Below are 15729 nucleotides of genomic sequence, written 5' to 3' on the forward strand. Positions count from 1 at the left end.
GCATTGGAGTCACGCATTAAAGCACAAGAGCATTAAAAATGCTCCCCACAGAGTTGGGGAAACAATTCTTAATGCAAAACACTTGCATCTCAAGCCAGCCCAGCTTGGCCTAAATGTAGTTAAGAACAACCTGTAGGATGCTTTGGTAGGCAAAGAAAGCATGTCATAAACATTCTGGGATGCAACCTGTCTACAAACATAGGCGTTACCTCGATGCATTCAGTGATATATATCCAAACCTCGATAAGAAGAACTTCTGACAGAAGAAACAACCTCTTTTAGACTTCAGAGAATGAAAAAGAGAACACCATCTCTAGCAGGAATCAGTACATGGTGCACTGCCATCTTGGGAGTTCCTACTGTGTGAGATCTGAACCGTGTAAGATGTACAGAGAGCACTCCAAGTCACTGCAGAAGAGCAAGCAGTACAGCACAAAGACAAGCCAATTTTATCTTAGCTACCTCAAGATTCAGCAGTAGTCAAACTACAGAAAACCACTGTAACCACCTGAAGTTTCTCAGCAATCACTACGATCAGAAACTCTTAACGTGGGGGAGAAAAGGCAGTGTGTTAGCTGTGTGACAAGCCTTTCTGAGAGAGTTGTTAAAAGCAGCAGAGAGTTAGTTTTCTACACGAGGCTCTTTTCTGTAACATACTCCATTGGTTTGGGACTGAGATTTCGAAAGACTCATCTGCTTACATGTTCTGTATGTTCCTGAGCTGGCATAATGAGCTGCACTGCAGAGAAACTTACACACCACACTGGTGAGCCATCTCTCAATGACAAACTGCTATCCATTTTCATCTTTCCTAATACTTTTATTTTAGACAGAACTTCACGGAAACAGCAGTATTAAATGGCATCTCATAAATTCTATGGCAAGTGTGCTTAAAAGTTTAACATTCCATAGTCTGAAACTAGAGTTATAAACTGTAATGATGGCTGCAGATATGCTAACGGGTTTATGTCTCATTCAAAAAACAGGATGCCTTCTGAAATGTACACGCTGTATTACTTAGGAAGAGGTTCTCTCCAGTTTATAATTTACGAGATACTGGCAAGAACTGCTGCACGCAAGAATTGCTGGTCACGTGTACGGGGTATCATTTGTCATATAGTCATGGAATAATACTGTTTGCTTTGTAAAGGCGAAGGAATAAAGCTGAGGAATACAGAATGTGAAGAGGAGACATGTCTGATCTGGAAATAAATGCAAGGAGTGGGAAAGCAGGCAGAAGAAAGGTCGAACTGTATTGCTATGCTATATTCATGTCTTTCTATGTTAGAAGTATACTTCTTATTTTAGAGAGCTTAAATGAGACCCAAAAAGAGTCAAGTCCAACAGAATCAGTTTAAGGATAGACAAGTTATATTTTGTATGACAAGAAGTCTGTTATACATGCTTATTCAAATGAAACTTTAAGAAGAGACTATGGGGAAGGGAAAAAAAAAAGTTAATTTCTCCTCTTGTTTTTTTTCCCCTATTTCTAGGTATCAGCTTTCTCTGATAAGAACTGGGGTCAAAGCAATGGAGTCTATTCTTAGAATTTTATAGAATCTTAGAATTTTAGAGATTTTTTTCTTTGATAGAAGTTCATCCAAACTGCTAGACTCACTTGACCATTACAACTAATCCTTAGATGTTTATTTATCAAATAAAAGTTGTTTTGCTTTTGATTCTTCTGCCCTCATTTTTTCCTTATACACTTCCCATAATATTCCCCTGTGATTCCTCAGAAACCCATGTCACAGCTGAACTCATCCTATTTCAGACAGAATTGGACACAACCTATCTCTAGTGTCCACCTGCATAGTCTTTCAACCACCTGAAAGCAAAGATTGTGTAGGGCAGCCTGGGTTCAAACACCAGCTTCTGCAAAGTTCACAAACACAGGAGGCTCAGGCTGTAGAAGACCATCTAACAATTACATCCAGAATCTCATTTACAAAATCCTGCCATATCTCCATGTTGATCCAGGTACATTTTGAAGAGAGAGATAGAACGAGATACACTCAGTTATACAACATTTTTTCATGCATGCATCTCACAGAGCTGCAAATAAATGAATAAATAGTGCAGATAGCTATAAGCAAGGCTGATAACATGTTTTAAGTGGACTCAGTTTTTAGTAAATGCAGTTGCAGCCATCACATGAAATGAGAAGAAAGTCGTTAAGTGACTGGTGAGCATAACAAAATGACCTGAAGACACAGGACTTATGTGCACACACTCAAAACAGATGAGTCGATAGGAAAACTAAAATGCAGGGGGTGCCTGGCATGTGAAAAACTGAAGGTATCTGGGTAAGGCAGGGCAAGACCATGCAATGCCCTGGATGTGAGCAGGAGAATCAATTAGTTCTATACTTTACCGACTGCAGTGAAGCTTCTTAAGTACGGGTGTAATGTGCGAAACTGTCAAAATGCCCTGAAATATATTCAGATTGGGTGGTGAGTAACATGCAGATCTATTTCTCAAGTTTCTGTAAAATCATTTTTAGTAAGAAACAACAGTAATAAGAAGATGATAAAGCTACCTTTAGGAAAATTACATATTTCAAGACTGTGCTTCAAAAGTGGAAAACTATCCCATACATTCCTTACAAACAATGCATATTCTGAAGTGCAAGCATTTAAAAATCTCTCCTATTTCCTTTGAGGTACTCATGGGAAAGTAGTGGTGCACGTACAGAGAATGACAAAAAAAAAAGTTTTGTATCATGAAGAAGCATTAAAATACCTCAACCTCCACAGCAGGAAGCTGTAAGAACTATTCTTATTGTCCAAATGCCTGACCAGCAATAGTGCTAAAAAGAATGACAAAATTGTGTGGAACAATATAACAAGGAGAAAATAATTTTATTTTTAATTTAAAGGACTGCTTACACAGTTTGGGGATTTGCTTCATTTTATTGCTGACTATAAGAATTAAATTTACCTATAACTCTGGTTCAGCATATGCATATGAAAAATGCAAAAATACAAGGTGCTAAATAGAACTTGCAGCTGAAATAGGCTGCCTGCAAGCTACCCTAGCATGATAGTGGGCCAATTTTTACCAGCCTCAACTCAGTAAAACTCTCCTTGGAATCTGGCATGTTTGCACCATACACATCCATAATATATGTTACACACATCCACTCCTTCCCCAGGAACAGAGATTTTGATTACTTCATTCCTAACACAAGAAAAAAAAAAAAAAGACAAATAGAATTCTAGAGATAGTTAACTGAAGCTGAAATTCTTAAATTTTCATATCAAGGTTTATAAAAGCAAGACACAAAGCCTGAACACCAAGTCAGTGGAGAAGGATAGAAAAAGAAAAAGCCAACAAGAGAGACACCGGAACTCATACCATAAAAAGGGACTGATAATGATTTAGCTAAGAATGTTTTTGTCAGCTGACTGCTGCCTTCAGATGAAAGATAAAATAATTCACAAAACAATGGACAAAACAGACACACGGAGAAAGGTGGATGTTGCAAGCTTATTTTCTGTTATTGTACAGAAGCAGCTTACATCTGAGAATTACAGAGAACCAATCAACTTTCATCCAAGATACTGCAGAAAAATAAAGGAAACAAATGAACCCCTTCTTAACTCCCATCCCATCCTCTTAAAAAATACCAGGAACTAATGTTCCAATAAAAAACACAGCTTAAAAGAGGTAAAAGAGATTTAGCTAATGTGTCATCTAAATCTATGGTATTCAGTAGAAGAAGAAATGTTTAAAGGGAGGGGATGAACGTGAGGATGGAAAACAAACAGAAAAAGGAAGATTCAAACCAAGATCCTAAAGTTAATTAAAAGCATGATTCCTTTTAAGTGCTAATGAAAGACAACAATAGGAACAAGACGAAGAGGGAGGCAAAAATCCTACAGAAGAGGAGAGAATGATGGGTTTTGGTTTGCATCCAGTATGAGAGTGACTTCTGAAGTCATTGAATACATGAAAATTGAACATAAATAAAGACATATTTAGCAGCATCTGTTAATCTGGGGAAAAAATATGGAATACCGTTATTTTTGCTTTTCTTGGGCTATCCCCCAAACCAGCATATTATTAATTACTTTTTCAAAAGTACGTTAAAAAACAACAACAAACACACAAAACCCAGCAACAACTGTTGTCAGGAAGCTTCCACTGGCAAGTTGATGTCAACAAGCTATTGATAAGTGAATTGAGTTTAAAACACATATCTTTTTGTGCAAACGACACCTTTTTGTGCATATTCTGATACATTTATGAAGAAATCCAGTCTGAGATCCTGAGAGCCTTGGTGTAGAAAACAGCTCTAGAACTCTACCTAGCACACACACAAGAAATAATTCACTGAGATAAAGATTTCTACAGAAAGTCATTTCCCAGGTTTAGCATTTCTGAGAGGTTCTGGTTTTTCCTTGCAGTACTCAGGATAAAGCCCATGTCCTCTTCCCATTGCCTCCCCCAGACAGTGATTTGTGAGAGCAAAGGAAACATGGAAAATTATGAAATAGAGTAAATAATAGTTGATAAATACTTTCACTCAAGGAAGGCTTGAAGTACTACAGCTCTCTCTTTATTCTAGATACATATCTGTTAAACTGAGTCTCAGACCCATTAACATTCATTTGGCACATAATTGCCTTTTTAAAGAAGGATTCCTAACAGCAATTCCAACCTCTTTCTACTTACAATATGGAACTAGGATGGGATGCAGAGAAGACATAGTAGATCTGCTTTGATTTTACTGCTTTAGGTACATGAAGTGTATACTTTCCCACTGACTGAGTGGGAAAGCCTCAAACGTCAGTGTACAAAATGAAAGAAGAAAAAAATAGTACATGCACACTCCCTATCAAAACAAAATCTCTTGAGGATGCAATCTGTCTATGAACCTCTCTGCTTATTCTAGTCTTTCTCGGGGCTGATCGGAATCAAACACAAAAGAAAAAACATTTCATATCAAATATCAAAAATGTTCTTTACATTTCTTCAAAACTGCTTGGTGAAGAACCTGAATAGCCTATAAACCACTGCAAAGTAGAGAAGGCTCACAATATTTTTGTATTGGAAGATGATTGAAGATACTGCACACTATTTTTGTTTTTGTGGTAGCAAAAGGAATCAGCAAGGGCAAACACACAGATCTGAAAGCAAGTGGATTCCCCACCAGCTGACCCTTTGTCAACAAAGCAAGAGACTCTTGTGTCTGTTAAGTGCTACTGCTGCAGAGACACATCTCTGATGCTCCCCTCCAATCCATGTCAGTAAACGGCTCGTAAGGTATGTGGAAAGAGAATTATTGTAATATAAGAACAAGGATTCTCATGACAAGAAGTCCTGCAGAAGTGTGGGCTTTTATTCAAAACACTCCTGAAACCTTGGCCTTTCTCTGAAGAAAGGAGAGGAGCTTTTGGCTCAATTCTCAACGTAGACAGTGAGTGATGGGGACGCTGACCTATCTAAAGGCCCGGTAACTCTGCAAAGACACCCACCTTGTCCTAATCTTGCTGTATTTCCTGAAGGCAAATACCATTTCACATCAAATTTACCTGCTGTTACAGAAATACCATTATGACTGTATTTTAAGAAAAAGTAAACGAATCAACCTTTAAACAGATTGGCAGAAATCTTTAAATAACGGTGATAAATCCCTACTCATGGAATCATTTCAGCAGCAGTCAGAAGGTATATTTTTGTGGATTCAATTACATGGAAGTAACTGGTTAAGGGAATTGTAATCACACAGAAAAAGACAAATACACATGTTTCTTTGTGTACATAGAATACCCATAAGGCTTAGGAAATCCATTCACAACAGAGAAAATACTCTAAACATATTTTAAGAGGCTCTGTCAGCAGTCTCACAGAAAGGCTCATTCACATTTATAAGTCACGAGGAAAAAGCTGTTTTCTGCCCATGCTGTATGAACAGATTTTGTTTGGTCTACAGCTCATATTTAAGTCGCAAGTAAATAAATCATCCTGGCTGCATTAGCTGACAAACCACATTCGTAGTATTGAGGATAAATATTTGTTTGGGTCTGAATTAACTCTTTGCAGATTTGTGCTCATGTTTACACATACTTGAGCTGCATGTATCAAGAAATTTATTAATCAAATTGTAGTCAAACATGTTTACCTGGAAAAAAATAAAGGAAGCAAAAGGAAAACAAGTGCAAGCCACTTTTTTCCATTTGTCTTTTAGAATTAGTTTGAACACAATTACACGTTGTTCAAACAAAACCAAATTGGACAGGAGGACAGAGGCTTAAGAATGCTGACAAGCCGACAGAAACGTAAATGTAGATGTTCTCATGTCTTTAAAACATACAGTTCTGTGCCCCCCAGGAACACCGGAACGTAATAGCAACTTCAGCTTATATAAAGTTCCCACTTCATTTGCAGTCTTACAGAGTGCAATAGCTCTGAGACTATGCTGTTACTGGATGAAGAGGTGACTAGGTGCTGGAAATGAATATGCTAATCTTAACAAAGACATGGTATTTGTGTTATTGTCACTTTGGAGTGATTTTGCATCAAATGAAACCCTGCAGGAGAGTATCACCAGGTGACTGACATCACGTGGTGCCTAAGCTGAACTGGATACCTCCAAAACTAAACCATACACTCGAGTTTAAAGAAAAACAACACCAAACCAAAAAACCAAAACCGTAACACTATAAACCACTGCAGAAAATATTTCTACAAGTCCCTCCAGCCACCTCCCTCTCCCTCCCTTAGTCTGCCAGGATCTGTTTCCCAAAGCTCCTGTAGGAACATGATTATTAAACTGAACACCACACAGCAGAACGTGAGCTGGATCTCACACTCCACACACCCATTTTAAAGGATGTCAGTACAAACATTAACTATTGCATTCTCATTAACACCAAAATGTTTCTCTTTTTCTCTCACATGAAAAAATAGCAGTAAAACATTCCTTTAATCATTCTCTTTTCACAGTTCTATCTGTGAAAAATAAAGAATTAAGAAGGATTTATCTTTGCTGCAAGTCCTGCTAACTGTTCACCCTGTCATCTATAGCATGATCTATTTATAAAACGTTTTGCACAACTATAGGGAATAATATTTTTCAATGAGCAACAGGTGAATTAGTGACCTGCTGCTTCTCGTTACACCATGTTTAAGACAACTAGAGGTCTTGGCTGAAATAAACCTTTCCTTGCACAAGGAGCATAGGCATAAAACAATTTTGAAGGAAACTGAAAGGATATCTCATTAAATGATATTTCAGGCAATCAGAAGCCCTGGGTACTTGGAGATGTAGCCTTGAGTGGTTTGGCATAAACTGCATCTTTAACTGTACTGCCTCACCTAGGAGTAGACTAGTTCAATATACTAAGGTAATTTAAAATCAATTCCCATAAATGTGAACATTCAATATTTTTACTGAATGGTAAAATGTTCAGAAATGCTAAAACAGATAAAATGCTAAACAGCTGATTCAAAATAAAACTAACTTTAAAAAAAAAGAAAGAAGTACCACCTGATCAGTGCTTACAGTTAGGAAATATTACAACTGAAACTCTATTTAGAAAATAAATTCTTTAGAGATTCCAGTTACATACTAGATTAAGAGACTTGCAGAAGAAAAACCACTAACAGCACCCTAAGTTTCCAGAACAACCTTTTTAAGTTGACCAGGGTATAACAGACCTGATTCTACATAGGTTCGATTCTGGTAACATCACAAATGAATCCCTGTGTTCACATGCTTAATCCCAAGAGATCTCAAGTTCTGCACAGCCCCCTTGGTTTTTGCAGGATTAGGCGCTAAGCATGTTGTTTCCCCCCCTCTCCTGTCCTGTCAGTAAACGGTGGATCAGAGTTCAGAACATGCCTGATTTTGTTCTCTTAATCTCCAGTAATCTTCTCAGTGACACAGTATCTGTTGCAGAATATTAGGAGGCCACACCAAAGAGGAATGGTTAGAGGAAATGTTAAGTTACATCCGTATTTATCAAAGTAGGCTCCACATGCTGCCAAATGTTAAAACAGTATCTACTCACATACTTGAGCAACACTGTTTTTAAGGCCAATGTTACCTTAAAGCCACACACAGTGATTATTGACAAATGGTACAGGTTTTGTAGCCCTGGACTGCTGCAGTGCTGCCTTAGCTTCTGATGCAAAGTTCAAGCTAATTCATGACTCTTAAAATAGACCACTAACACAGGGCTGTATACAAAGGATGGTCTGTACCAACTGCTGTGCAGACTTTTACACTGTGAACATTTAACTGACTGATTCAACCAGCAGAACCCTCTGCAGTGATTCTGAGGGACAAAGAAAAAATGTCAACCTCCAAAGCCCCTCATTTCGTCAGGTAGCACAGAGCAAAAACAGTAAGACAGCACATTTCGGCAACATTGAATGTGAAGCTGGGACACAAAATCTACAGTGGACATTCTCAGCTGGAAAAAAATTGTCTATGGAAGCTTGGTCATCTGCAGAGACTGAAGCAGAGAGAATACGGAAAAGTAAGTCTGAAAAGGTGAAAAAATGTGTGAGGACCAAGACCTTGCTTAAATGTCAGTTATGGGGGAAAAAAAAAAAAAAAAAACAAGCACAAAAAACTTCCAAAAAACCTGTCCATCAGCCATCTTCTTCAGCTAAGTATCTGCCCCACAGAGGTAGTCTGTTCTCACTGTACATGCTTTCCGTCCTTGTTGAAGTCCATGCTGAAGTTATGTTATACATGCTGGAATAATCCAGATTACTTCTTTTTTCTTTAAAGCTCTTTGAGTGTAATCCATTCACTAACAAACACTTGATACTTACGGAAGAACGTTTTTTTCCTTTTGTTAGCTTTAAATAACAAAATACAGAAGAGTCTCACCTGTGATAGAATGGGCTCTGCTCTAAGTAGGTGAGCTGCCCAGTCAATGTCACAGGTTTTAATACAAGAACTATTCCATCCATCAGTTTTCCAACATATCTGCTTGTTAGCTCAGCAATAAGTGGGTAATTATATCATACACCACTTAGGCAGGGAGTGCTGATGTTCAATTTTGTGTAAAACCACAATCATATTTTGGGAATGTTCCTTAAAGTTTGAAATGGGACAACATATGTTTACAGAGCTTAGCAGGCTTTTCAAGGAAATGTAGTGTAGTAAAACTATGCTGCTTTTAAAATATTTATCTCTTTTTAATCCTTGCAGTATATAATCCTCTTTGCACTAGGCAGGAATATGACAACCCTTGATTGTTTTTAAGTCCTTGCTTTTTAAAAACCAAGATTTGCAAATTCTACTGCTCTGAAATTTTACTACAAATATGATTTGAAGTTTAGTTTGGATCAACTTACCTTCCATAAGCAAAGCGCCTGTCTTTGTGGTGGTCCCCAAATGTATCCCACAGCCTGAGAGAAACACTCACTTCATCCACAACATCTCGTGAGCGTTCAAGGACCTAGAACAAAATACACATTATGTTCTCTCTTCCTCCATCAAACAGATACATTTCTAATTTGCCTTGTAAAGAGATCAAAAGCATGCTACATCAAGAGTCTATCACATGTAGTCTTTGTTGAATGCTATATTTTATAAAACACAAGCAGCACATACAGCTTTTAAAGATACCTTTAATTTAAGAAAAAAATGCTTTGGAATGAGAGATTTGGGGAGATGTCAGCTTCCTTGCATATCAGACCACGGCTGCAGAAGACACTGCACATACAATACTTGTGAGCTCATTGCTGCATTCTGGCAAAGAAAGGCTAGCCAATAAACATTAGTACAAGCTCACAGCATGTGCTCCATATTTTGTGGACCTGCAGTCCTTACCTCTTGGCAGACACGGTACTGATCAATGGCCCAGACAGTTGGTACATGAGTTGCCAGCAGCTGATACTGAGTCAAGGTTGTATTGCATGCTCTTGCACAAATTAGACGAGTCTTCCCCACTGCATTATCTCCAACCACCACACACTTGATAGTTTCAACGTTTGGTCTTTCGTAGTCCATGTCAATGTCCATTTATCAGGAACTGTAACAAGACAGTTAGACTTATTTTCTGTACAAATCAATGCTGCTTAGAACCAGAGCCTTCTAATTCCACTTTTCAGAGATGCTTGAAGAGGACAAAGTCTCAAGGAAACACCTTTAGTAAACTGTACCAAAGCACACTAGCTGGTCCTTTAAATACTGCACAGTTATGCAAATGCAGGGCTATTTTGACCGCAGTCAGTCAGTTTATGCTGTTCACATGCTATTTTCACTTCGGTTTCTGTAAACACAAGCCTGTTTCCAGAGGATAGATCTTGGTGAAACAAGGACAACTAGCACAAACCTACCTTTTGCTAATGTTTTTTATGCTACAAAGGAGAAAAGACTGGGCATCAGTGGCTTTAACCTGAAGGATTCTAGTACAAACCTGCCTTCAGTAATCTTGCCCATTCAGGATTTGATTTAAGGCTCTCCAAACAATATTGCTAAGACCAAGTCACACAGATGGTTTTAGTTATATGCACACAATAAAACTGGCTTGTAAGATGACTCCAGAGACTCTGTTCTCTACAAACCACAACTCCCATTAATTCCTGCATGTATTACACGCTCTTAATTTTCCAAGGAAGTTTGTAAAGATCAGGAACCCAAATGAAACCTAACAGCCCCGCAGGAACTTGCAAATACACTCACATATACCGACAAACTTTTTAATATGATACAGAAAAAGTAGAGAGACTTAGATTGTTGAAGATACTAGCCTGATGGAAAGTTATTTACTTAAATGTTCTTTGGCAATGTATTGAACAATGCTTGGATATGAATGTAAGCCAGAACAGAGGGATATTTGAAAGACTGAAATCAACTTTGCATGTTTTCTACAGAAGTCTGTTATTTTCATATAAAGAGACATGGGATTATAGTTCAACATATCTGATTTTGGTTTTCTAATGTCTAAAAAGTTTCCTCAGCAATCTGGTCTCTGATGGGGAATATAATCAAGGAGGGGGAAAAGGCAGAGTGCAAGGCACAAACTTGTTCAGAAAAGCTTGCCTAACTGCTATTTCAGCAAGGAAATGTAAAACAGTTAAACTGAGCAAACACTAATCATCATCTGAAGCTGTTATGATCTTTTTTCCTGAGACAAAAGTGCTACAGATAAGACACTGAGTGTCTTTTGTTTCAGTAGCTTTTTTAGTATTCATATCTTATTGGCTCTTCAACGTAGAATATATGTTAACTATCAGGTTATCCAAAATATTAGATACAAGCTGTTCTGGTGTACATTTTAATTGTGTCAGTTGCTATGTTACTATTTAAGAAAAAGCATGTGTTTAGTCGTTGGGAACCAAACACTAATTTTAAGTGCATTCTTTCACTACTTTAAGTGATGTAAGCTGGAAAAAAAAAGTCAGTGTTAGGACTGAATGCTACTCAAATATTGAAAATTTTGAGCATGGACTGCCAAACAAGACCTGTAATGGCTATGATACAGTTGTTTCAATTGATATTTATGTGTGGCTGGGAGGAATTAGAGACCACATTGAGAGCTGTGCAAGAGTGCCACTGATGTGTCACACTGTTAAGTTTTCACAGGCATTGAATGCTTCAGGAAATGCCACAGCATAGACTAGCAGCTAAGGATACACGTTAGAGAGCTGTTCTACCCTAGTTTGCAACGTGGGCCCAGTGACTCTAGAGCAGACAATGTGGTTTCAAGCTTGTATGCGTAATATCTACTGCATGTAAACCTAATGGCCTTGTGATACCAACCTGCTATGTCGGCAAGAGCTTTTAGCTGAAAAGGAAAGAAAGCTATTAAGATATTGCCTTTATCCTTTCGTCTGAGTTGTGACCTGCATCCTGAAAGGTTACTACTTGTGCAGTAAAGGACTACAGAGACTTTCCAGTTATTTCTGCCATTCAACCACAGCTGCTGGTTGCATGCAAGCTCTCATCAAGCTGACACCCAGGAGGGCTCATGGGCTCTGTAAAAACTCAATGAATCCAAATATAAGAGAGCCAGAAAGAGAGAGAATTCCTCTTTCCTCCCACCCATCCTTTCCAAGAATACAGCCATGATATAAATAAAAGAAGACAAACACTATGGTGTTTTCCACATTACAGAAAATAAGATATTTGTACACTGCTGCCTCAAAGCCAGTCAAAAGCCCCACGAAGTTTCAGTACGTGATCTAAAAATGTCTCATTTCAAGTCTGAGAATTAAGAGTAACCCCAACATAATACATGGTGTTAAATCACTTCATATTTTATTCATGCATGGACTAGACATCACAGATGGAATGTGTTTACAAGGCTGGAAAACAAAATGAAGGTGAAGGCCAGCCAGTGTGTCTGGTTGGTTTTAAACTACCAAGCAGAGAGATTCCAAAATAAATTTTCCTCCAACCCAATATTCCATTAAAATGCTGCTATTCAGATTAGCTGAAGTGCTTTTATAAGAATCTGATTTTACAATTCTTCACAAGTTTATAAGTTGTAGTTCTGCAAAAATGCACTACAGTCAGTCACAAAATATGTATTAAGTGCAGGGTTTGGAATGTTAAAAAAAAATCCAAGAGAATAACAAAGCAAGTTTAAAATTAATAGGCAAATTTTAATAAACATAACGAGAAATCAATGCAGTTATTTGAGAATCCTAGAAAAAGAACACATGAAAATGATTTTTTTTTTTCTGATATACTTACTGATTTACCTAAGGCAAAGATATCACAAAACTCAGACACAGCATGCCCGAATGCCCTGCTGTAGATCAATGACAGCCTAATGAAGATATTTTTAGCATGACTCAATACTGCACAGGACAGAGATTAAAATAAACTGGGAATAGAAAACAAAACAACAAAAAAAAACCACTAAACTTTCCTGGCTATGTTAAAGAAAGCTCTTAAAACCACTCTAGTAGATACAAAGTATGTCTGTACTAAAAATGCAGATCATTTTAATGTTGTTCACTAGTTTTCAGAAAGGGATTAAAACAGAAATAGCTTCTAAAGAGACTGACAGACATAAGCTTGGACAGATATTTAGACACCTCAAATAAATCAGACACAAGCTACAAATTACAGTGTAAACAATTAGCAAAATGTGTGGATTAAATGCTTATAAATGTAATCAGAATCTTTCTGGCTTCTGGAGTGATTAAAAGCAGGAATACATACAAGATTTTAAAGATACAGACATGGTCAGTTTTTTTCTTAGTTTTTTGTTTGTTTTTTTAAGGTATCCTCTAGGTTAAGCTCATGCTAAACCTATTATATCATCACCCTGATTAAAAATGCTAAACATGTTGTTGCAAAACTTAAAAGAAAAAGATTTGAGCTCTGAAAAGTCTGGTAACATCTGGAAGAGCCAACAGGAGCTAAACCAAAACTGGTCAGACAAGAGCAATCCAGCTTATGTGAAGCTTAAGAAAAAGTAGCATAAAATTCCAGCACCAATGAAAAACTTGTCAAAACCAACCCACAACCTGCAATAGCTTAGTTTACCAACAAAAGACAAAAGGAAAAAGTAAGAGAAAAGTTACTGGAAGTGTGATCTATCTTAGAGAGGACTCTGGCAAAAAAAAAAGCCACAGAAGAACAGAAAGGTCAGCAAACGAGGAGCACTACGAAATCTACTAGGGGAACCATCCGGTCGAACATGGCTGTTCCCACAAAGAAAGCAGTGAAAGATTCAGCTGCTTAATCCAGTTCTAAGGAAGGATGAGCAGATGCATGGAAATGAAAAAAGATACCCACAAGAATAACACAGGATCATAAAAATCTCTTAGGATGTTTCTATTTTTACACTGTCACCCTTGATTGTTGGCATATGATGAGGAGACAGAGGCAGCCAAAAATCAGATGTGAGTAGACTCAAGATCTAAGATAAAACCAATTAATTAATTAACTTCATTGGCAGTAAAGAACTATTCTAAATAAAGCTGATTTATTTCCAAAGAAGTGTAAGGTTACTGTCATGAACCATAGCTTGCTGACAGTTATGGTCACTAATTTCTTCCTCTGTTGTTTTACCTTGAATTCCGAAGGATGCTTGCTTTTTTTGCTTAGTTTTTCTCAGTGCTGAGTGAGTTGTTGTTATTATCACTAAAACCAGTTGTGGTTGCTATAGCATGCAGATCCTTCTGGCTAGTCACCCTCAGTAAAGAAACACTGCTTTTCTAGAGAAATTTTCCAACAGATCTGTAGATGGAGCATATCATTTAATCATCTAGTGCACTAGAACACAAATTAAACGTGACAGACACACACAACTCCTCTCTATGTATGCATGGAAGTATATTTACATACAAAATATAACCAGACCCTAATCATGAACTTGCCTTGCTTTAAGAATGCAGTTTAATATATTTAAAGCTATAATTGCATTTTTCTCTTCTGGAACGAAAGTGGAGGAAGATCCAAATTTAATAGCAATCCCCATGAGCCGTCCCTATAAAACCTTATGTGGGATCAGATATCCACCCTTATGGATCTCACTGCCTGTGCAGCTAACTGCCCACTTTGAACTTCCTAGGTATTTTAAATCATCACTTAGTTGATACTAAATATACCTAAGATTTTTCAAAGAGCAGTACCTACTTATCAACTCTTTTCTCTTCAGCAAAACAGGACAAACAAATCACCAAGAGTGTCTACTTTAATCAGTGATTATGGAGTGATCCTGCAGGCACTTACTTAGCTTAGTGCTTAAACATGTCCAATAAGACTGAGAGAGCATCTCTTAGCATGAAAACAAGCAAGCACGTTACTTTGTTTAGCTGAAGTTTCAGAGTGACAGCATGTAAGGACCTTGCCTGCTCAGTAAAGCTTTTAAGTTATTTCATGGGGAAAAAAAAATAATCTAACCTGTCTCAAGGAATCTAATTAAACATGCAAAACAGAAAGGCCTTCAAACAAACAAGTTGCCAACCAAAATTATGTCATCACAATTACTAAAGGAATCTAATGAAAAGAGACACCAAAATTTGCCACCACGTAACGTGGATGGTGCGAGTGGGAATTGTTTGAAAAACTCAGGCCAGCAGAAAGGTAGTAAACCCATCAACATTTATTCCTGAAAAATACACTCTTCTGAAAATGTTTGAAAGAGCATTTGTAGGTACTCCATATTTCAATCTAGTCTGAAGATGTATTTTTTGAGCATACTTTCAGAGCGATGCCCTCAGTGAGCCATTACACAATAACACATCAAAACGGCCATGAAAAATTTGACAAGGGTAAGCAATGATCTTACCTCCATTCCCAAGTTACAAAGTTACTGCTTGCAACCATTGCCACTGGAAAAGGAGATGTAAAATACCAAGTTCTTCAGACACATAAGTCACTACCTTGCAGTGCAGAATCCCAAGGCACTGGCACACTGGCAAGGACCAAAGAGCTCATGAGCCAGAGCAAATAAGAAAAGTGAAATGTTTGTTCTCAATATCTAACCTGCCACGTGTTGTTTCAGAATCTAAATGGATGAACACACATATGCCAGGGAAAAACGCAGGGGAACTTACTGTTCATTTGTTTGGATTAGGACTCCTCATCAAACCCAGCCTACCTCTGTGATGACACAACACCATTGGAGCACTTCCTTAGACAACCAAAAATCTACGATACACCTGAGCCTTCTGAAGTGTGCAGTCCACAAGGACACGTCTTTGTGTTTTACTCACAGACTTTCAGACAAAAGAGAGAACCAAATGCAAATGCTAGCAGTAGACTTGAACTATGTCAATTTTCTGACAGCTTCTGGAAGA

General features: G+C 37.7%; 1 protein-coding gene across 4 annotated transcripts in view; it reads right to left on the bottom strand.

Moving 5' to 3' along the window:
- Positions 1–15729, bottom strand: part of RHOBTB1 (Rho related BTB domain containing 1) — a 50410-nt gene that overhangs the window by 15372 nt on the left and 19309 nt on the right. For all 4 annotated transcript variants that reach the window (XM_084526188.1, XM_084526187.1, XM_084526190.1 and 1 more), the window contains 2 exons: positions 9797–9998; positions 9319–9422 (listed from right to left, as the gene is read on the bottom strand). In XM_084526188.1, coding sequence (XP_084382314.1) covers positions 9319–9422; positions 9797–9988 — 296 coding nt within the window. In that variant the 5' untranslated portion in view covers positions 9989–9998. The remainder of the gene's footprint in view (positions 1–9318; positions 9423–9796; positions 9999–15729) is intronic.

This window comes from Aythya ferina (assembly GCF_964211825.1).
Source record: "Aythya ferina genome assembly, chromosome: 7".
NCBI classification, from domain to species: Eukaryota; Metazoa; Chordata; class Aves; order Anseriformes; family Anatidae; genus Aythya; species Aythya ferina.